The sequence below is a fragment of the Pholcus phalangioides genome, unplaced genomic scaffold (assembly GCF_987345545.1).
Source record: "Pholcus phalangioides strain wild (caught in Gottingen) unplaced genomic scaffold, Ppha-v1.0 ptg000001l_1, whole genome shotgun sequence".
Taxonomy (NCBI): Eukaryota; Metazoa; Arthropoda; class Arachnida; order Araneae; family Pholcidae; genus Pholcus; species Pholcus phalangioides.
The window spans coordinates 29409332-29431224 of NW_028301594.1; the positions used below are offsets into that span (position 1 = coordinate 29409332).

Consider the following 21893-nt stretch of genomic DNA (forward strand, 5'->3'; position numbering starts at 1 on the left):
TTATATCACCATTTTTCACTTTAAAGCTGCATTTCTTTGCATTCAAAAATGTTTTTAAAGCTCTTTGTGGCTGTCTTGAACAGCTGTCGTGCTGGTTAAGGGAGTTTCACTTGGTTTCCACCTGTGGTTCCCCCTCCCCCTTAGGATATCCCAGGACCGCAAAGGGGTTATATGACCCAAGTTGAGAACCTCTGAATGAATTCAGATCGTCTCCTATTGAAGTTAAAATAGTGCATTAATGGTAAAATCGCACGTTGCCTAAATTGCATGCGCAAAATAGCATGTTATCTGCAGATAACTCAAAAAAGCTCTAGTACAGCAGGAGGAAGCATTGTACAGCATTAATATTTGAGTCCTACGGAATAAAATTCATGGGTTTTCAGGTCATTAGAAAAGGTCTTTTCAGCCTTAAAAAATACGTTTTGGTTCATTAGAAAAAAAAAAAATTGGGTGTCACCAGAGAGTAAAAGAGTGTAATTTTTGTGATTTGGAATTTTCTCTTGACTTTTGAGACCCCTGTTTTTTTATTTTTGGTATCATAAATGTCTTTTGAACATAAATTTTATAAAAAAAAAACATTGCCTCTAAATTTCCGATAAAACTTTTTATCTTTGGAGATTCTGTGTAAAACTTTATACCGACATTTCATAGAAACGAACAGGTTAGAATTTGTGTCTTTGATACTCTTCTTATATATTCCACAGAGAAGTTCATCTATTTTTATTCAAACAACCTTCGGAAAAAACTCACGATGACCTTGGCCTCTACGACATCTTGATTATCGATATAAATAATGAACTATAAACGTAATAGTAAATAACAAAAACCTGAACAACAACCGGAATTCTAATAGGGATTCAGGTTAAAAATATAGGCGTGGCATTCTGAACTTGAAATTCTATATTTATTGGTCTTTTTTAAAAAAACTAAAATTGTGGAGAAAATTATTTTTCTAGAAGGATACTTGGTGGCGACCCTTTTTTTTCTCAGTTCTTCGGAAATTTGTGTGAAAGGCTCCATTTTTTTTTTTTTTCATGTATATATATGTGCTACATGTAAGATGAGAAAATGAGAACCGGTTCTTTTTTGTTCGTAAAAAAACATAAGAGGTTGAACTTGCAGAAGAGATCATTCTCAGTGTATGTGCAGTAGTATATATAGAAATAGCCCGGAGTAAAAACGTGAAAAAGAGACCATAATCGTTCCTTGACATTTCAGGGCGCCTCCGACAGATCTTTCAGTATGTCGCGTGTTTCCGCTGTCCAGCTGTTTCTGGTGGCCACAGTATTGACGAATTTCGAAACTCGACTCGTCGCTGGACAGAGTAAGATTTACATGCTTCTTAATATTAATGCCCCAATCATACTTCTTTTATTTTTTGTAATTTTTGTTTATTTTATCGATAACTGATTAAACAGCAATGTTCGTGCAAAAAAAAAGAAAAAAAAAATATATATATATATTCTCCAGTTGTTATACCCGAATCTGACAGTAACAAAACCCGTGTCATTGAATAAGCCTTAACATATTTCTATAATTAATTTAAAAAATTAATGAAAAATTATAATGTAATAATTATATTTCCATTGTAAAAATTGTTTGTCCTGATGTGTGCTATCATCCCTCACATTTTGGTGATAAAGTGCTGTAACACCCTGTATAATAAATTTATATCAGTGGTTCCCAACCGGGGGTGCGGGAGAGCATTTTTGGGGGTGCGAGATGGAGATAAAAATTACAACATGTTGACTGATTATTCAGGAAAATTAAAGTGATGATAAAAATTGAATTTTTCAATTCCTAAAAAAATATGAATCATACGAATATTTTGACGCCTTATCTTCTGACTTCTGCTACTGATACTTGTGTTATACGAATTTTGCATTGTAAAAGCTTCTTTTCCGATTAGGAAATTTATTATTTGTTTCCCATTTCGGTTCAGAAAAAATTATTAGCATGTTGTGCTTAGATTTGATGCTGTCGTGAACACGCATGACTCAGGAAAAAAGTAAAAAAATTCAGTCAAGTGTCAAAGAAATATTATTTTATAGTTGTTGCGGCTGGAATCAATAAGTGAAGAACCATTTAATGAATCTTTTCCAAATGTTAAAAAACAGTAATTTCTTTTTTAGTTTTGTTTTCAAACTAATTGTCAAAAATATGAAGTCAAAATTAAAAATTAGCCACAGCCGAAAAGACAGTAAACAATAAATAAAAGAATTCGTAGAAATTAATTATCGGGTAATTAATCTAATCAATTGCAGAAAAAACCCCGAATTGTTTTTCTAATCGATAGAAAAATGTATTATCCAAGGGATGTGCGGGAAGGTGAAGTCCCATTACTCTGGGGATGCAGGAAGGAAAGAAAACAAGGTTGGGAACCACTGATTTATGTCCTCTCTTCCTCTATCTTCTGATAAAAAAGATATCCATGCTCAACAAAACAGAAAAATGCACAACACGTTATAGCAGAGAGGAAAAAAAGTTTACGCTGTTAAATTTTTCATGCTGCTAACAAATTTTTATGCAGCGCAGAGCCTCCTCCCCTTATCCGAAATGGAAGGGCCTGAGCCAATTTAAGATATGAGTTCAGCTCTGTGCAGGAATGTGACTAAGATTTTTGACGCAAACGTGATTTTGCCATCCACTGTACTGTAAAATTTGAAAATATTACAACAGTATGTTTCTTCTCATCTAAAATTCACCCCTCCCCCTTGAGTTTGCCCCCCGGGGCAGTGCCAATTTTGCCAGTTCCTTGCTCTGTGGAACTATAAAATGGCTAAAACAAGGAGCTTTCAAGCTAGAAAATATTTGTAGAAATTTATTTGTTTCATTCATTCAATTTTTGATAAATGCAACAAAATTAGTTCATTGATTGCGCTGATCTCTAGTACATCCATAGACTAAAGATATTATTATTACTCTGTGAGTACATCCCAGGCCTTTTTCCTCTTAGGCGTTAAGTAGTGGGTTTTTTTTTTGTCCAAACTGACTTTCCATTTGTCTCATCCGTGAAGAGAGGAGGAAAAAAATGCCAGTGGATGATATTTTTTGCTGTCGTTTATCATGAACTCTGCGCCTCCAAGCATATTTTTTGTCACTACAATTGCATCTCACTTTTTCCTATGAGGAGAGGGGAATCTTCATATACAACTACTACAACGATACATGCACCTTGTACATATTCCTCTGCGGAATTTCTAACGAATTGGTACATGCAGGAAAGTGTTGTGAGTGTATATGCGTGGGGCCCTGTGTTTACAGTGTATGTTGTCGGATTGTGCTTGTTTCGTGTTCTTTGGTTTTGCCGTCTTGAGAATAAACTTGAAATACCCGGAGAACGATTTTTTTTCCTAAGCATAAATATATTATACGAATGATTTGCATTGACCATACTGATTTCAGACTGTGGGGTCACGAGATACGGCAATGACTCAGAACGGATCGTTGGAGGAAGACTGGCATCCAGAGGAGAGTTTCCCTGGCAGCTTTCCCTGGAAGTAACCCATCCACAAAAAGGAAACATCCCTCACTATTGCGGAGGTGTCCTCATCGACAGGGAATGGCTACTTACAGCTGCACACTGCATCAACAAGTGAGTATAAAGACGTGTATATACAGTCGATTCCCGTTCTAACAAATATTGTTAAAGCGAAAAAATCTCGTTTTAACAAAAACTTATCTAATCCCCAGATAAGTTTACATAGGAACAGTGTGAAAATCTTTAATTCCTTTATAACGAAATTTTGTTATTAGATCTCAACACGGTTGGGCTTCGCTTTCTTAGTAAATGATCCGGAAAAATACTTTTGAAAGTAGTACGTAGTAGAAAGTAGTTTGTAGTAAAATACTACGGTAGTAATACTCTACTTTCGCTCGTTTGTCTTTTTTTTTTTCTTCACAAAACAGTCCGGCGTTCTCGTTGGCCTTGCCGTCGTTCTGGAAAGTCCGAGTCGGAGAACACAATTTGAAGGAGAAGGAAGACAGCGAGAAGAAGATATCTGTTAGCCAAATCTACGCTTATCCATGGTACCAGGGATACGACAACGACATCGCACTGATGAAACTCGCTGAACCCATACCAGACAACCCTAACATCAAGCCTATCTGTCTGCCGAAAAGCGAAGACACCTTCACTGGAATGACTTGCACTGCATCCGGCTGGGGAAAAGTCGATCTCCGTAAGTGATTTAAACATTATTTATAAAGCTATACACGTAACACAATATGTATTATGCTTTTAGTGAAAAATTCCCCAATTCTCGCTCCATAACGATACCAACCTCAAACCATTAAACACTACTGATTAAAAAGTTGTTGAGAAGTTGTATTTTTGCACAGATCCGTAGACTTATCTATAGGAAAGGGAGTGACCGAATTCTCACATTATTTACATAGATTCAAAAGATTTATTTTTCTTTCCTCCCTCTAGATTCGAAAGCATCGGAAGATCTGAGAGCTGTTGGAATTCAAGTTTTCGAGAGCAGCGTGTGTAGCGCCTACACTACCAAGTTCCGCATCCCTATACAAGCTTGGCATTTGTGTGCAGGAACTCTACTTGGTGGAAAAGGAACGTGTCAGGTGAGCCGCAAAATATAACCCTTGCTACAAAATTCATGGGATACACAGTGCCGTCTTAACTTCTACGTAGAAATAATAAAAGCATCGGGGGGGGGGGGGGAGGACCGACCCGGACATGGCTTGGAGGCCTTATGATAATGAGATTCTGGTTACAACTTTGAAAACCGGGAATCAAATACGTAATTCAGTTTCAGTTAGTTCAATGTTTGGGAAACAGATCGTGGAAACCCAGTAGAATCCTTCATGAGAACGATGCGCCGACTTACATCATTAGCCAAAACAAAAATGTCTCGTTTAAAATTTTTCTACAACGCCTTTTCAGCCGAGGGTCGGAAATGTTTCAGACTTTTGAGTGCGCTCTGTCTGAGCTTTATGTTGGATATTTCAATTCCTGAATTATTACTGGGAAAGGCTAGGCATTATGATACGAAATACTGTGGGTGATCGAGTATCCAAAGCCCTCTCAGCTCCGACGCTAATATCCTCAATTTATCTATGTATGGTTTCAGCTTATTCTCGCAAGCCAGAGGCACTTATAGGGGGGGGGGGGGGGCTAGGTACCGTTTCATCTTTTCCCGATTCAGCCTCAAGTCAAAATAGTACCGTTTTATTCTCAGTTTGATATAAAAAGTGTCTTATTCTAAACCTCTCTTTTCCTTCTGTCTACTCCCTTCAAGCCAAAGCTCAGAGGACTACATAACTTCAAATTTAAGTATTCCTGCAGCAGAACCTGGTTCAAAATTGCTCGCCGATGACGATTCGCGAGCAAAGCGGAGCTCTTTAAAATACTAAGAGTGCTCACAAGGTGCCTGATTCTACACTCGTGAGATCGATTCCCGTTTTAAACATTCATTGGCCACAGTTTAAATATGGGAATACATAAGTCATACATACTCACCTATGGCCCTCGGAGTCCTCTAACCCATGACCTCAAGCGTAGTTTTGTGAAAATCAATTAGGTGGCACATAACACTTGAGTGGCCCACAACACATTTACAGATCACTCAAGAGTGACCCGCGACGTATTTACAGATCATTTGAATGATCTGCGGTATAGTTCCTGAACATTTAAGCGGCCGCATCACAGTTCCACATCACTCAAGCGGCCAACGCCACATTTCCCCATGACTTAATTGACCGCGGCACATTTACAGATAACTCAAGTAACCCGCTGTGTATTTACATATCACTTACGTGACCTGCGACACAGTTCTCCATTACTCAAGGGAGGGGGAGGGGAGCCTACAACACATTTCTACATGATTCAAGACCCACGGCACATTTCCGGATCACTCCCGCAATCCGTTTCCAGAGCAATTACGTTTCCCGCCACATATTTTCAAACCAATGAAGTGACCCACACGCTCCTAAGGGATGAGCGACCTCGATGCAGGCGCTCTTCCTCTTATGATGGGCATGCACCGTGTTCGTGACTCAAATAATATTCACCACGTTTTTAACATGCCAACATAAAAACGGGGAAAAAGGGAGTGGATGAAATTGAGCTAGAATTTATCACCTGAGGATGAAACGGCACTATCTCAGCAAGAGGATGAAATGGGAAAGGATGAATCGGGACATCACCGACAAGGCGTTGGGAATTGGGGGGGGGGGGGAAGTAGGTTAAAGTTGTCAATCGTCCCATAAATGCGGAATTATGCGGCGCGTACACAGCAGGTGGAGGGGGGGGGGGAGTGCATTGCATTATATATTCATAAAGAATTGGGAGAAGGGTAGCTCAAATACCTTGAGCGCCCCCTGCCAGGTTACGGTGCCTATGCTCAATACCCACCAGAAGAGATATGTGCATCACTTTTGGAAAAGTTGAAAATGGCCAGGAAACACAGCGAAAAGAGATTTGAACATTTACAGAGGAAAAAGGCTTCTTCCATTTATTTCTGTGCAGAGTGGTAGCGAGGGAAGTCTTAAGAACATCATCGGACCCCGGACCAAGTGATTTTTGTGAAGTCCTAAAAGGTAAATTTTAGAAAATTTCAACCAGATCTAATTTTTGTAAGGCCCCCCTTCTTCTCTTGAGGCCCCCGGGTTGCCCCCATGCGTTAAGGCGGCGCTGGTGATAGCAAGGTTATGATCACTGCATCCTATTGAATTCTTTCTTTCAATAGGATGCAGTGGGCCCCCCTTCTTCTCTTGAGGCCCCCATGCGTTAAGGCGGCGCTGGTGGTAGCAACGTTATGATCACTGCATCCTATTGAATTCTTTCTTTCAAACCGAGCACAACTCCAGTCTATCACCATGGGCAATTTACTACCGATTAGTTGTGCCGGAAGTATGAGTATGTATACCTAACGGTCCGAGTGCATAAATAGTGTTGTATGTGAACTTTTAGTGGTGTCACATCTATATTCAAATTCTGAGTGAAGTTGTGACGTTTGAATATTTGTACTGTTGTAGAGGCCTGTTACTCTCTGTGGCGAGACTTTTTAACGGGGAGATCGGCTCGCATTTGCGCCACGAAGTTGGGAACCACAAAAAAATCAACTTCAGTCGACCACCACTGTGGTTGAGGTGGAGTTTGAACCCGGGCCCTCGCAATACGATTCTGTCACTCTGACCACTCGACCACTACAGCGGCAACCTATTGAATTACAAAGAGCGTATTTTGAATGAGGTTAAGGTTAATTTTTTAAATTCTCGATACTTTTGAAATCAACCTTATAATAATGGCCTGATGTTCAAATATATTAATGTATATTCGCATCATGTATTTTTTTTTATCAAGATGTTGTTGTGATATTCGTTTATATATTGCACGATTTCTATTTTATTGAAATCTTTTTCTAGGGTGACTCGGGTGGACCATTGGCCTGTATGACAAGTGATCGCGGTTGGGTGTTAGCTGGTCTAACATCGTTTGGATCTGGTTGCGCAAAGAGAGGTTATCCTGATGTATATACAAGGGTGTCGCATTTCCTTTCCTGGATAAAGCAAATGAGAGGGGACCTAACGGGGTAAAACCATCTAAAATCCCATGTGTATCGGATACTCCATAAGCTAGCCCATCTAACTCCAATAATATCATTCGGTGCTGGTTGCCGTCAAAGTTTGGCATTTTCAAATGGACAGAGAGAAGCAGGGAGTTTAGGAGTGTCTGTGACATTTTAAGGGCGATTCGGAATTCATCGTAGCTCATGTTCCTGTTCTTTTCTCTATTGAAAAATTTCAGATCGATTTTCATTTTTGTAGATCAAAATTCAACCCTGTGAGACAGATTAATTATTTATTTAAAACGAGGACTAATAAATATTTTCACTACGGTCAATCGTTTCAGTTATTCAATATTATTTCAATTCATGTGAGGATTTCAAACAAGTTATACAGTTCGGATTTTAAGCAATAATCGTCACTCCTCAAGGTGTTTGAAAACTATGTGATGGAAATGGAATCGATCGCACTCTAAGAAACGTTTAATCCTTTGCAGAAATGTTGGCAACAATAAATGCTTTTACAATTCATGGAACTTGCCTCTATTTTTTATACACTATCAAATAACAAAATACAAAAAAAAAAAAAAAACTACACCGTACACACCATACACTGGATAAAAAGGAAAACGAATTTTATTGGCTTCAACGAACACAAATTCACGTTCAATCGCTTTTAAGCTCTTTCAAAAGTTTTTTCTTCTGCAATCTCAACACGTCTAAGTTGGCCTCGTGTATTTGCATTTTAATGTCGTGTTCACGTTTTGCCATTTTCAGCAACTCGTAATTCAGCTCATCGGTTGAAATCTTCTGACCTGACGCATTTGATCTGGAATGAAAAAGGATTAATATATAAGCACACACACATACGAAAAATACACTGTGATTCATAAAGAAGTATAAGTGCAGTTCCAGATACTACTACTACTACTACTACTACTGAACTATACATGCACCTCGTCCATATTCCTCTGCGGAATTTATAACGAATTGGTACATGTTGGAATGTGTGTATATATGTAGTGGACCTGACGTGAAGTTTGTTTTTGTGTAATGCTTGTTGTGTGCTTTCCTCGGACACCAATTTTTCTAATTATGAGTGAAGTGCAATGATTGAACAGTTGTATTGTAGGCACAAATATTGTTGTGTGTGTGTAGGCCTGCTGCTGTCTGTGGCGAGACTTTTTAACGGGTAGATCGGCTCGCGTTCGCTCTGTAAACATGGTACGCGACTTTATACAGCAAAAAGAATAGGTCCTAAGCTAAAACCCCCTCAGCCTTCCACAAGGGTCGTCTTTATGGGGCAGTACATAAAGCTTTGCACTTGGGCGACAAGTAAGCTCGAGCCGTCCCTCCCGTGACAGTTTTCATGAGGAAAAAGAAGGGCTGTACACTTTCTTTTATGAACATAGCCAAGGCCGTCTTAAGAGCATCATGGGCCCCCGGGCCAAGTGATTTTTCTGAGGCCCTATCAGGCAAATTCTTGAAAATTTCAACCAGATCTCATTTTTGTGAGGCTCTTTTTCTTTTAAGGCCACCGGACCGTGCCCGGATGAGCCCATGAATTAAGACGGCACTGAACATAGCACTAGAAGAAACTGGTCACATGACACACGCTCTATGGCCTACGTCACTTCTCAGTAGCGGGACAAACATTATGAATACATCTACCTAACGGGTCGTGGTTATTTTCCGTGTCTTCAACTATTACTGTTTCACAGAATCTGGAAACTGTGTACTTCTTTATTAATCATTCTATATATAGGGAAAATGACAAAATAGAATGGTCATGGAATATTCCGAAGCATTTTACAGGGGGCAATGCTTATTCACCCTTTAACTTTCAAACCACCGATCACAGAAACATACTTCATTATAAAAATCATTCGAATAACGCGTGGATCTCAGGCATGTCATTTAGGAAGTTGTATACGCATTAAAAATGCTAAACTTATTTTTTCCAAAGGACCCTCCTTAAAACTTAGGCACAATAATTTGTGTCACGATTTTAATGAGTCAAAGAGAAAGAAAAAGTTTCATTTTTACAAGTGAAATATTCATCAAAATATCGCGCATTGAAACATTTGAAATGTTTTAAGGTTGGGGGCTCCAAATGTGTATCTATTCGCATTCGATTATGTTTATATATGAGGACTTTCAACTCTGAGGTGTATTTATTAAACGGTTTGAATTTTGTTTGAATCTCAGGCAATCTGGGTCTTCATTCAACTAAGTTTAAATTTTTTTTCTTCAAAAATATGAGAAAAATCTGAAAAGAGTGATAAAAATCATAATTTTCAAATTCACATATCTCGGTGAATTTTTCACTCTAAATTATGTAATTTTTATTCTGCTTCACTCTTGAAACGTAGGGTGAAAAGTTTCGACACACAAATTATAGGTAAAAAAGCCCGAATAAAGAAACACAATTTGTACATATTTGAAGTTTTTTGCAAAATAAATGACATGTATCCGAAATTTGTATGTTATTTGAATACTTATTCTAATTGGAAGTATGTTTCTATGATTCAAAGGTTAAAGGGTGTATAAAGACTTAACCCTGTTTTATTACATACCATTTAGAATTGCATCACCAAAAATTTAATCAAAATAAATCGATTTAGAAGCCGAAAATTCACTTGGTTTCTGTAGTCTGCTGCCTATCGAATAAAAACAATTTGTAGCGGATTCGCCATATTCAGGAATAAACCTGTATTTATGTTTCAGCTAGTTTTGATAGTGTTATTGATTTATGTATACGATAGGCCTTCAAGTACGGCACGCTTTAACACATGGGGTCACCCGGGTACGTCGCGAGGCCTCAGTTTCTCTTGTTGGTCTCTTGAAAATGAGATTTGGCGCTATGATATTCGAATAATGTATCAAGGATGAGTTTAGGAACTGTGCATCAAATCTTTTTTCGTTCTCAGTGCTATTTCGGCAATTTGGCCCGTAGCTCTAAAAGACTGAACGAAACAGGCTACACGGTGTTGTGGGAGTGTATATGCGTGTCCTTTACCGTATTTATGCTGTCAGAGTTATATATGCTTGTTTCGTGTTGTCGTGCTGCCATCGGTCTTTCATATATTGAAATGAAAATGGCAAATGCCTAAATTTTTTCACGTTATGTGAGTATCGTGTTGAAATGTCTGCCTACTCGCTCGGATATATATACTGTGGAATTCGGTTTAATTGGTCTTTTGATCTTGGTACGATAAGAATGATCAAAAGATTGGCAGTTTCAGTTGTAGTAATAAGATGTTATTTTCTGCAAATAATTGTCGCATCCAGTTCTTTCACACAAAATCGAATCTGACCTTTCTTCGAGTTTCCTCCTCGCTTCTTTCTGATTCGAACTATGGTTGTCAAACGACACCTGTTGATGGAGTGCGGGCATTTCTGTAATTTCGAGTCCAGTTGGCACTTTGACTTCACCGTTCGTTGTCCATATCGTTTTTGGTGAACTGGTTTTGGGCACCATCGAAGAATCGCCGCTGTTCGTCTCGGTGGCGTACCCGTTGTAAGACGCTTCGCCGTCACTGAGGTTGTCACTGTCTGGACATCGTAGCGACATGATGTGCGAGATGCCGATGATCGGTTTGTTGCTGTCGTCGTCTTCGTTCAGCGGCGACTCTCGGAGTTCGACGTTTAAGAAATCGGCCGGTGATGTTAGAGTATTGACGTGGAACATCATATCGATTAGACGTTCGGTCGGTTCGTCAACTATGATGGGGTCCTCCGATTCCGAAGGATCCGACCGCTGCTTGTAGACCCTTCTGGCGAGGATTTTCATCCGTCGGTAGAGATCTTTTAACTGCGTGTAGTTTCTCTGTGGGCCATGTGGAAATTTCTTGTTGTATTTGGCGACCAGTAGCTCCCAAGTTTGCTTCTTCTTGACGATGGACGACGTGTCGAGTCCCCTGTTTTCGGTGACTCCTATGTAATGCTGCAGGCAGTCCAGAAAGTGCATCTTCTCCACGACCGTGAAATTGTAATTCCTCGGTCGCTTGTACAGCACTGAGTACTTGTTTCCCGTATTCTGAAAAAATAACAAAAAAACATACACGATAATGAACATAAATGAATAGAAAAAAAAGAGTAAAATATAGAATACGGAGGTACAAACTTGTACACTGTTTCGGTCACTCACATGCTTGCACATGCTCTATTTCACTCTTTTGGTCGCTCATTGAGACTTGCTTTATAGGTCCCTCTTTTAATCATTTACACATGTTCTATGTCCTTTTTTGATAATTCACATGCTTGCACGCGCACTACGTCACTCTTTTAATCATTCACATGCTTGTACACGATCTAGGTCATTCACTGACCTGATCCCTCGCCCTGAAGATCACGTGCCTCACTTTTGTTTACTCACGTGCTTGCAAACTCTCTAGGTCGCTCTTTAGATTACTCACTGATTTAGTCCCTTCCTGTCTCGGCAGAGGCAGATTTATTTGGGATTACATACAAATTTTGCGGCCCATCTCACATTCTACTAATTTTCCTGTCCACACACATTCCCTCAAATTTTCCGCTCCTCTGAACTAGTCACTCTGGGTTACAGCCCCCTAAGCCCCGTGTAAATATGCCCCTGTGAACATGACCTGTTCTGTCAAACGAAAGAACATGAACGTACCCTACCAAGTTACCAACCCTGTCCAATCCGGGCCAGTTTTCGTGTTATGGTGGATAATCGATTATGGCAAAAAAATGCGTCAAGTCTGAAAAAAAATCAGAATTTGTGAAGTTTCTGAAACACCTACACGTAAACTAACCACATATTTGGAAAGAACAGAAAAAGTCCTATAAGGTGACATCATTTTCATCGAAATATGTGGTTTTAATGGAAAGCTACAAGCGCTGAAAAATTGTCCCAAACAAAATTGGCGTTGGCACCTTGAATTTTTCCATGTATGATTAATGGTTTGGGTCTGAAGGGCACACAAAATTTCCCGAATTTATCTGTGTGCCTACTAACATGGAAAGGGGGGGGGGGGTCACTTACAAAAGGGGGGAAGGTCATTTAGGGGCATGAGCGGAGATACGGGGGGGGGGCGTGGGGCGTCAAAGGTGGAGTCGACTGATCTAATGTATATATTTATATATCAATTGCCATGCCATCATCATCATCATCTTGCCCTCCCCCCAACAATAATGACCGGGCCCCCCAGACTTCCAAGTCTATCTCCGCCTATGCTTAGGGGGTCTGGAAAAGTCGAAAAAAAAGTATTATCTAAATGGCTCACAACCCCTGAAAACCTGCAAAAGAGGCCCCCCAGGTTGGGTCTTTGGCGGGTCACGATATAAAGAATTTATAGCGTGAAAAACAAAAAATGGCGAGAATCCTTCAGGAACCTCCCTCCACGGAGTGGAGCCCTGTCAGCTCTACCCTTGGGGAGGGGCCAGCATGATTATCCACACCATTTTTCTCGAGAAAGAAAATCCCTGGCTCATAAAAAATTCGACTGGTGCATGATTTTTGTTTCGATTTGTTAAGCCCTGGTACATTGTCACCTGTTTTCTAGCTTCGATGCTCAAAATATCGATTCAGTTTTCGCTTCAAAGAAATTTTCGCGTAAAAGTGAGCAACAGTGTCGAACTTTAAATTACACTTAGAATATTCATTTAATTCACCAGTTTTTCATTTTCAATTTTGAAGACAGATGACAGCAGCTTCTCTAACTGCCAGTCGATCTCCTATATGAAAAAGTCTCCCCACAGGGAGTAGGCACATCTTCAATACTACATGTAAGTAACGGGGGGGGGGGGGGAATATCACGCATTAGCCATCTTTAGTTCAAAATATGGAAGGCAGATGGCAGCACTAGCACAACCAAGAAACCACTCTTACAAAATAAACACGTTGGGGCCATTCATATAAACACAACACGTTGCTGCATATACCAATTCCTTGGAAATACCCCAGAGGAATGTTTACGAGGCTAAGTAGTAGCAGCAGCTTCTGAACACCTGCATGCCTCCCACTCCCCGAAGCAGGGCGGGCCCCAGGCTGGGATCTTTTGCTGTCCCCTAGACCAGACTTTCACTGGGCCCTTCATCGTGAATTTATAGAATGAAAAAAAACGAGAACTGATGAGAATCGTCCCGTACCCCGTGGCTATCAGACCAGACAAGGGCCGGGCTCTGTCCCTACCGAGACATTAGCCCTTTATCCACGTGGGTTGGGTCATGCTGGGGCGGAACCCAGGGCTGCAGTGCTGTCGGAGGGGGAGGGGGCATGATGCGTTGCACAGGGCTGTAGAGCTGTCAGCGGGGAGCATGATGCGTTGCACACACTGTCAGTTTTCAGAGGGAAATGAATTCTGCCACAGCTCACCTGTTTTAGTAATTGTCTCCAATTTAAAATTATGCGCATGCCACTTGTCTGTTGACCCTTTCGCTCTTCACGCGCTTTGAGAGTATAGCGTAAATAATGCCATCCTATATTTCGAATATCAATTTCACTTTTTTTACTTGAATTTTTCAAACCTTTTTAACTTTTGTATTGCAAAAAAATGATCGGAGGTCGTTTGAATATACATATGGCAACACACATTTTGAATACATATGGCAACACACATTTTGAATACATATGGCAATACTGTACATTGATAAAGAGATAAAAATGGGTCATTACATTTCTTTGGGGAAAAAAGACATATAAAGAAATTATAGATCATTTGTATTAAGGTAAATTTTTTTGGTATTCTGCAGAAAAATGTATCTACCAAAAAATGCTCAAATCAAAAAATGTGTTCGAGGGGGGGAGGGGGATCTCTCTGTACTAGTTTCAGTGTGAAAATAAAATGTGTCATAAAACTAAAAAATATAAATTTTCATACCCCCCCCCCCCTCTAACCTGCAATTACAAAGTTGTTGCTCTATCTCTTCTGAGGCCATAAAAAAAAATGGGAAAGAACAGCATAAACTAACGGACACAACGCTCCATTTCCCCATTTATTGTTTTCTTTCCCAACTTTTTTTTTCTCCGATATAAATGTATTTCAATTCAAATACCTCAGCGAATATTGCAATTGAAAACTTTTTCCTTGTTGGTCTTCGGAGAGCAAAAACTTTGTAATTGGAAGTTCGAGGACACGGGGACTGACCCATGTCCTCCAGGGTTTTGACCAAAATTCGAATTGCAGAAATAGTTAGGACGTTGTCCGGCCATTTCACGAAGCGGTAGGAGCCAAATCCATATTTTTAATCGTCTACGTGCGTGGGCGGAGATACGGGGGGGGGGGGCATCCCCTCTCCCCACCGTCAAAGGTGGAGTCGTCTGATCTAATGTATATGTGTATATATATTGTGTATATATGAACTGACATCACCATCATCGTGCCCCTCCCCCCAGACTTTCAAGTCTATCTCCGCCTATGTCTACGTGTGATACACGTCTACGTATATATAGAGCAGCAGCTCCATGTGATGAGAGAAAAACTACTAAAATAATTGAATAGACATATAGTTTTTTCTGTCAAATTTTGGAAAAAAAATGATTACCACATCGTGACTGCGGTTTGATGGGTTGCCGTAACTAACGTGGACACAATTATCACGAAAGCATACGCCAACTGGATGATGATCCCGAATCATATCTTTTGTTATCAAACTTTAGCCTCGGATCACCGGCCACTTTGTGATCTGACCGGCCAATGTTCAAAGAAAATGGTCAATGCGCAAAGTGGCTGGTCCCGCCGCGAATTGGCCAATTTCAGGCTGTTGCAGTAACATAATACGTATACCCTACCTAGATTCCAACTCGATATTTGTAGTGGCGTACGCAGGACCAACATTTTAGAAAGGGTGGATTAGAGGCTTGGAGGAAAAGGGGGGGGGGGGGGCTCTGTGGCATCTCTACCATACAATTCAATTTTTTTTGACGTTGTGGTGGTCGAGTGTTCATAGTGACGAGGTACCGGGTTCGAACCTCACCGTCGCCACAGTGGTGGTCAGCTGCAGTTGGTTTTTTGTTGCTCCCAACTTCGAGGCGCGAATGCGAGCCGATCTCCCCCTTCAAGAGGTCTCGTCACAGAAAGCAACAGGCCTATTAACGGTACATGCATTCAATGATTACATTTCACTCACTTCACTTTTTTATTATAGATGGCAGCACTAAAAATCTGACACACAACACTAGATAATCACTGAGACTGTTAGGTATATACACTTCCGGCACAACTCACTAGGTAGTAAATTACCTATAGCGATAGACCTGAGTTGCGCTCGGTTTGAAAGAAAGACAAATTTTAAGTTACTTACCTGCAAAAAAATCGTTTTAAATTAACAGAAATTGATTAAACAGCAGATAAATGTTTTACCCCCTTAAATATTTTATTTTTTGTTCCTGAACGGCTTGGAAGGGGGGGGGGGGAATGACACCCTCTTTCCCCGCATTCACTTCTGCAGGGCCGCAACTAGAAACGACAATATAATTTGTCAAGCGGGCCCACAAGGGGAGGGCTGACAAGGCTCCAGCCCTGGGGCCCGGGACGATTTTCACCATTTTTTTGCTTTTTCCCGCTATAAATTCATCATAAAGGTGTGGTCGAAAAGGTGTTTCATCGTGAAAGTGTGGTCGGGGGGGGGGGGAGGGCCGCAAAAGATCCCAGCCTAGGGGCCATGCTCTAGGATGTGGGGGCCAATGTCCATTATGGCACCACCCCCCCGTAATGTTGAACAGAAAAACCGTAAACTCAGCGCCTTTCCTGGTGCGGATCGCGGTACCAGCGCCCCCCCCCCCCCTCGCTTAGTTGCGACCCCGTGATTCTGGATAATACTTGCTCTAATGTTGTTCGATTAAAATGAGCATTTTAGTTTTTATGCAAAAATGTTTTACACTATAAATTATCCTGGAAGGGCACCAAAGATTCCGGTCAAGAGACTACATACACTCCATGGCAGTGGCGTGCGTAAGATTTTTATTAAGTGGGTGGTGAGAGACGGTTTTTTTTTTCTTTCCCACGGATTTTTTCTTATTTCCAAAAAACACTATAATTTCGACTCAAGCCTCCCAGAATAAATGAAATAATTTCGGAATGAATGAAAGCAATAATTTCAATACAGATGATAGTTAAGACACCCCCCCCCTGCGTACGCCAGTGCTTCAGGATGTGGGGGGGGGGCTTATCGAAAAGAAAAGTGATTGATTAAAAAACTGAATTGACACGAATTTGGTGGTATGTATCAATTAATTAATACGTATCTTTTGTCTGTATGCTAAAATCAAAACAAATTCGCATCATTGAAATTCATTTAAAAAATTCCGTAGATTTCATTTTTAGAATTAAAGCTATACAAGTGGGGTAAAAAACAAATCATGAAAATTTCAATAATAATTTAAATTATAAAATGAAAGAAAAACACACTTTAATTAATATTTTAGTTATTGAATGTTTCAATAAAAAAACAACCGGGGTCTGTCCATGGCCCTCACATCCTGTAGCGGGGCCCCTAGGCTGGGATGTTTTGCGGGCCCCTCGGTTAGACTTTTAACGGGCCCTTTCTGTAGTTAATTTATAGCATGAAAAAAGCAAAAAAATGATGATAATCGTCCCGGGCCCTAGGGCTAGAGCCCTGTCAGGCCCCCCCCCCTATGTGGGGGCCATGGGTCTGTCCAACCAAAATTTGGTTCCGTTTTGCGGACCCTTCCCAAAATTTTGAATTTGGAAAACGGACCCTTCACAAAATACAAATTTATGAAACGATATACATTCCAAAATTTCATTTCTTTTGTACAAAATTAACTAAACTTACTTCGCTCTGGACATCAAAGATCAAATAAAATAGCTCTTCATTGAAGTTTCATAAAATTGTTGATCAGAAAATGAACTTCAAAAAAAAAAAATTCAACAAAACTTCAAATACCGGGCCTTCAAAAACTGAAAATCTTTCTCGGAAATATTTGAATAAAATATTGATAACTACTAATATATTAATCGGTGAATTACAATTATAATAATTTAACGATAATTTTTCTTATCACAAGATACAAATAAATATCCCGGAGAGCTCTAGGGGAGGATTCGACAAGAAAGAAAGAAACGTACGCTTGTTGTTTGGATAATACACGTAGACCTACCTACCGCTATGCAATTCATCTACACGCCCTGACGCACGAACAAACGCCGCGGTATCTTTTTTTTTCACATTATCGTTATTACATATGCCATTATTACAAAATCACAGATTAAGAAGAGTATGGAATAATAAACCTTACCTTACTCATTCATATGAAAAAAAGGAAAAGTGAAGTTCCCAGAAAAATACTGCTAAAAAATGGAGAAAAACACACTTTTTTTCGCTAAAAAAAAAAAAATTCAGGTGCAGTTCGATGAATGATGGTTGCCTGGTCACGCTTATAAAAGCGTGAATAGGAAAAGCTACAGCTACGACAAAAACCGGTCCAGACACAGACCAGTCTAGCAAGCCTCGGTCCAGGGAATAGTTATATAGAGAAAAAGGTACTTACTCCCCTCGCTTCTCTTTCTACCTTCCACACGCATTAACATTACAACACCACCATTGAGTCATTCAAGGGTGATGAAGTAGACGCAATACTACTACATTTAAATGGAATTTTTCACAGAATCTGTATAATTTTTTCTTTTTTTTTTGAAGTTAGAAAACATGTACGCTAAAAAAATTCCGGACACAATATTTTGCAGTAACTATAAATGTTAAAAAAATAATAATAATCGACAGTAATTTCATTGAAGTTATCGTTATTAAATATGGTGTAAAAAAAACACTACTCTCTTTTCAATATTAAATTTATTTTGTTAACATGACTCGGCTTTCGTTTTTTCTTATCCATGAGAAATTATGTACATTTTGTTTTTGAAGATTTTCCTGCACAAAATGATGTAGACAACATATTTTATAGTAACTATTAACTATCTAAAAAAGATAATAATTTTTATTAAAATTATTATTACATATGGAGTGAAAAAAAATGTTTCTTTTCAATAATAATTTTTTTTAATATTATAAATCGACTTTTGTTTTTTTCTTATCCATGAGAAATTATACCGTTTGGCCATCCCGGATATGCTGTTATTGCTGATCATGATAACATTTGATGCGCGCTTATTATCTTTCTATTAATTACGGTCAAACTTCGCTACAGCGGTACTCGATATAACGGTATATCCCTCGCACAACGACGTTTTTTCGAGTCCTGTTTGGAAATGTCTATATCTATTAAACTACTGCTTCTCGATATAACGATAATCCTTTCTACAACGATAATTTTTCTTAGTCTTTCTTATTCTTATCGTTATATCGAGGTTTCACTGTATTGGAAACTATTTTTAAAATTACTATTTTTGGAAATTTTTTCCTTTTTTTTCACAGAATATGTGTGATTTTCTACTTTTTTTGAAGATAGAAAATATCTACTCAAAAAAAAAAAATTCTGGGCACAATATTTTTTACAGTAACTATAAACTACGTTAAAAAAATCGTCGACGGTAATTTTATTAAAATTTTCATTAAATATGAAGTAAAAAATAATTCTTTTTCAATATATAGTATTTAGTTTTTTAAATATAAATCTGCCTTTGTTTTTTTTCGGAATTAAGGAATTGATATCGTTCGTTCGGTGATCCCGGATGTGCTATTATTGCTGACCAGAATAATATTTAGATGCTTATTATCTCTGTATTAATTATTGAAAATCACAATTCCAAGAACAGGTTTCATGAAATTTTCCACGTTTTTTTCACAGAATATGTGGAATTTTCTACTTTTTTTTTGGAAGTTGGAAAACATCTACACAAAATTACCTCGGCTCACAGTAACTACTAAAACTATATTAAAATAATAATAATAATAATAATAATAGCCAACGATAAAATTCTATTGAAATTATTTATTACATATGGAAAGAAAGAAAATTTTCTTCACTATTAAATTTATTTTATAATATAAATCGGCTTTAGTTTTTTCTTATCCACGAAAAACTATATCATTTCGGTATCTCGGATGTGCTGCTATTGAATAAAATATTATCATGATGATTGATGAAGCATTTGTGATACTTATTATTTCAGTATTAATTTCTATAGAAACTAATTCAATGAAACTTTCCACGTTTATTCCCAGAATATGAGTAAAATTTTCTACTTTTTTAAAGACAGATAGCATTATAGTTAAATACTATATGTTGAAGAAAGAAGATAAGATTCAATAATTTTATTGAAATTATTATGTGACACAAAAAAACAGAATTGTTTTCAATATTGAATTTATCTATAATATGAATCGGCTTTTTGTTTTTTTCCTTATTCATGAGAAATGTAACATCGTTCGGTGATCCCGGATGTGCTGTTATTGTGATCATGATTCATGTTGATCATATTTCATGCTTATTATTTGATGCTCACATAATTTCCATGAAACTTCACGCGTAAATGGAAAACTTGAATTCAAGGAAAAGAAATATTGAAATGAAATTGTTTTTCCGCCATTTTTCTTTTGGAAATTGAAATTTTGTTGGGGGGAGGAGGAAATATTTAGGGTTTTTTAAGGGAGGAAAAAAAGAGAAAAAAAATGGAGGTGCGGGGGATCGAACCCCGGGCCTTTCACATGCAAAGCGAACGCTCTACCACTGAGCTACACCCCCTACATGACAATAGAGTCTTATGAATGTATCAAAAACCAAAACAAAGGTTACGATTTGTGTGATATTTTTATTTTGTTTATTTCTGTCAATTTATTCTTTTTTTCCAAACCATAATCACATCCATATTATTTTTCGTGACTGATAACATTTTCTTTTATAAAGAAATAATTACTTCATTATAATGAAAAATAATAATTGTTTGTGATTGATCTTGCTAAAAATTGGGATTGATCAGCTAACATTTTCCCAATCACAAACATTTCAAACTGATTTATTTTTACAAAACTTTTTTTTTTTCAATTCTTTTCCAGTGAAATCCATTTGTTACACGTGAGAAATGTGCTGCCATCTATAAGTCATACTGAAAGATGTTTTATTCAATAAAAAATAATAGGGTTGCTAACTATCCTCCTTTTTGATGTCATTTCAAGCGTCCTCCTACGTTTCAGAAAATTCGCCTTTTCGTCCCCTTTTTTCAGGTGTATGTCTGGAATTGTTTTCCATTTTTTCTGCATTTTGAAACACATATTTCTTCATTGATATGAGTGTTTTGTGTAGTTTTTCCACACACGTATTCACTATAATAGCCGTCGAAATTCCCAGAATTTTTTGTGTTTCAGCTTTTTTTAGTCGTTCCGCTTTCGAGTTGGGAAAAATTATTGTTTTGGCCGGTTTTGTTGGTCGGAATAGTAGTGCCATCTATTGTGTAAATTGGGATGAGTGAAGTTACTAAGGGGGGGGGGGAGCGCAAAGGTGTCCTCCTTTCTCAGTTTTCAAATATGGTAACCCTTTATAACAAGCAATAATAATGAGAAAGATTACTGGAAGTTAGTTATATATTCCAGTGGCACTGACGAAGACAGAAACAACCAGATTTCTTAAAAATTGTTTTACCCATTATTATGGTTACCAGACGTCCTCACTTATGCGTGGATATTTCGCCTCAGTTTTTGTCATTTTAAGCGTCCTACTCTTCATGCATTTTGAAATTTCGCCCTTTATTTGTCCTCACTTTCAAAGTTCCGAAAAAGAAAAATTGAGTTTCTTCTTTCCGGAGAAAAAAAATTGAGGGAGAAGCAGGAAATTATTCGGACATGCGTTGTTTCTCAAGGTGCGTATACACTAGCGCGCTGATCATGCAATGAAAGCATTCGCAATTGGTTGTTCAGTATTTTGCACAGTGTTGTGAACGATTCTCGAGCTGTTTTTACTGGACCAACCTGGAATCGGGTTTTTCAATGGCCACAAAAAGAAAGGTACACAAAGGAAGTTTGTGCACCCACGAGTGGATTAGAACCGCTGCAGGAGGTCGTGCGTTGCAAGATCGGCGCGCTAGTATATACGCTCCTTAACATTTGCTGGAGGTAGGAGCACCTGTCAAGACACCATGGCCCCCAAAAAGGGTGGGACTGACAGGGCTCCAGCCCTGGAGCCCGAGACAATTTCCGCCATTTTTTCGTTTTTTCATGCTATAAATCCATTGTAGAAGAGGCCGTGAAAAGTCTGGCTCGGGGGCCCGCCAAAAATCCCAGCCTATAGGGGGGCCCTGCTCTAGGATGTGGGGACCACGCAAGACACCACAGCGTGTTGGGTGACGGAAGAAAGTGCAGATGCCACCATATTTAGTCAAGCGGCAGTGTTGTTGGCAGAAAATTTGTCCTTTTTTTTAATAGTATTTTGAATGAACGAAGATAACTTCTGGTTGCTATAGCTTGCCTGAAAGTGAGTATAAGTTG

The 21893-nt window shown here is 38.7% G+C and overlaps 2 protein-coding genes and 1 non-coding gene across 5 annotated transcripts; 1 reads left to right on the forward strand and 2 right to left on the reverse strand.

Annotated features, from left to right (window-relative positions):
* Positions 1-1150: 1150 nt before the first annotated feature.
* On the forward strand, positions 1151-8057 carry LOC149090307 (trypsin-like). The gene is made up of 5 exons (XM_089233969.1): positions 1151-1324; positions 3406-3595; positions 3910-4181; positions 4433-4581; positions 7387-8057. The coding sequence occupies exons 1-5, from the start codon at positions 1243-1245 to the stop codon at positions 7555-7557; spliced, it is 864 nt and encodes a 287-aa protein (XP_089090095.1). The 5' UTR covers positions 1151-1242; the 3' UTR covers positions 7558-8057.
* An 80-nt stretch (positions 8058-8137) lies between these two features.
* Positions 8138-18096, reverse strand: LOC149090308 (uncharacterized). 3 transcript variants are annotated; one of them, XM_089233967.1, is made up of 3 exons: positions 18004-18096; positions 10844-11565; positions 8138-8355 (listed from the first exon to the last, which is right to left on the reverse strand). In XM_089233967.1, exons 2-3 carry the CDS (start codon positions 11494-11496, stop codon positions 8193-8195), a joined length of 816 nt encoding a protein of 271 aa, XP_089090093.1. In that variant the 5' UTR covers positions 11497-11565; positions 18004-18096; the 3' UTR covers positions 8138-8192. The 3 variants fall into 3 exon arrangements, with proteins under 3 accessions (XP_089090093.1, XP_089090092.1, XP_089090094.1); XM_089233966.1 differs by having other exon boundaries at positions 17752-18031; XM_089233968.1 differs by lacking the exon at positions 18004-18096 and adding an exon at positions 17289-17636.
* A 1989-nt stretch (positions 18097-20085) lies between these two features.
* On the reverse strand, positions 20086-20157 carry TRNAA-UGC (transfer RNA alanine (anticodon UGC)). The gene has a single exon. It is a non-coding gene; the product is annotated as a tRNA-Ala (tRNA).
* Positions 20158-21893: the final 1736 nt, after the last annotated feature.

What these genes read in the sequence shown, in the direction of transcription:
- LOC149090307 (XM_089233969.1), top strand. Translation starts at nt 1,243, where the DNA reads ATGTCGCGTGTTTCCGCTGTCCAGCTGTTTCTGGTGGCCACAGTATTG. An exon ending in GCTGCACACTGCATCAACAA is followed by an intron (nt 3,596 to 3,909) that starts GTGAGTATAAAG and finishes TTCACAAAACAG; the next exon opens with TCCGGCGTTCTCGTTGGCCT. An exon ending in GTGGAAAAGGAACGTGTCAG is followed by an intron (nt 4,582 to 7,386) that starts GTGAGCCGCAAA and finishes ATCTTTTTCTAG; the next exon opens with GGTGACTCGGGTGGACCATT.
- LOC149090308 (XM_089233966.1), bottom strand. An exon ending in AGGAGGAAACTCGAAGAAAG is followed by an intron (nt 8,356 to 10,843) that starts GTCAGATTCGAT and finishes TTTTCATTCCAG; the next exon opens with ATCAAATGCGTCAGGTCAGA.